The sequence below is a fragment of the Mizuhopecten yessoensis genome, unplaced genomic scaffold, assembly GCF_002113885.1.
Source record: "Mizuhopecten yessoensis strain PY_sf001 unplaced genomic scaffold, ASM211388v2 scaffold651, whole genome shotgun sequence".
Taxonomy (NCBI): Eukaryota; Metazoa; Mollusca; class Bivalvia; order Pectinida; family Pectinidae; genus Mizuhopecten; species Mizuhopecten yessoensis.
This window is the reverse complement of record NW_018403653.1, coordinates 153,872-154,724: the sequence shown is the minus strand read 5'-3', so window position 1 is coordinate 154,724 and position 853 is coordinate 153,872. Positions and strand designations below refer to the sequence as shown.

General features: G+C 42.7%; 1 protein-coding gene across 1 annotated transcript in view; it reads right to left on the bottom strand.

Moving 5' to 3' along the window:
- The window catches only part of LOC110451545 (uncharacterized protein C1orf112 homolog), a 90,053-nt gene that overhangs the window by 18,533 nt on the left and 70,667 nt on the right, over positions 1-853 (bottom strand). Inside the window, exon 15 of the mRNA XM_021499632.1 lies at positions 593-656. Within this exon, the coding sequence (XP_021355307.1) occupies positions 593-656 (64 nt within the window). The remainder of the gene's footprint in view (positions 1-592; positions 657-853) is intronic.

The following is an 853-nucleotide window of genomic DNA, read 5'->3' as shown; positions in this document are numbered from 1 at the left end:
CTACAGACCGAGAAACGACATATGCCGTGCGTAGCACTGACGACCCGACTTTTCAAAACGGCAGATGCCGTGCGTAGCAGCCTAAGGGTTAATACACATGAAATTTTATTTGTGTCTTCTGGTTATTTGTACAACATGAACTTTTTTATGCTGAAATATTTACTGGACACTCAACAGTAGAGGTGAGATAAAATCAAAGATGGCGGACCATGTTGAAATTATGTGAACAGGGGGGGTTGCTCACAATTAAGCCCCCCCCCCCCCCCCCCCCCTTTTGCCCCCCTTTTTTTTTCCGGGGGGGGGGGGGGGGGGGGGGGCGGCCTTATTGCCGGTAAAATACAGTACGTATGTTCATATGTTTATAGGCACTTACAAAGTGAAGAAAATGCGCAAATGCATAACACAAAAGTGGGAGAGGTTAGAAGGAGATTGAATGGTATGAAATGGGAGGAGAAATTTTAAGATGAATAGAAAGTGGTTCAGATGCATAGTCGAAAGTGGTTTTAGAGGAATGAGAGAGGTTAAGAGAGATGAGTGATAGTGGGAGGTATGAAAAGAGTAGCGGGTGGGAGAGAGTCAAAGACTGCCTTACCTTTGCGGTTGACCATCACACATAGGGGTCGACATGTACACTGGCAGTAATATCTCTATATAACCTGTAAGACAAACAGACACTTTTTCATGCATTGAATTGAAAGATTTGTTGTTTAAACCTGGAATTACTGGAATACTCTTATCTTATAAAATTTTGTTGGGCCATAACATCAACAACATTTGTGCTATCAATACCCAACCCTTAGTTTAATAGAGAAACTTACACTGGAGAGCTGCACAGTGTTTAGAAGGATACATC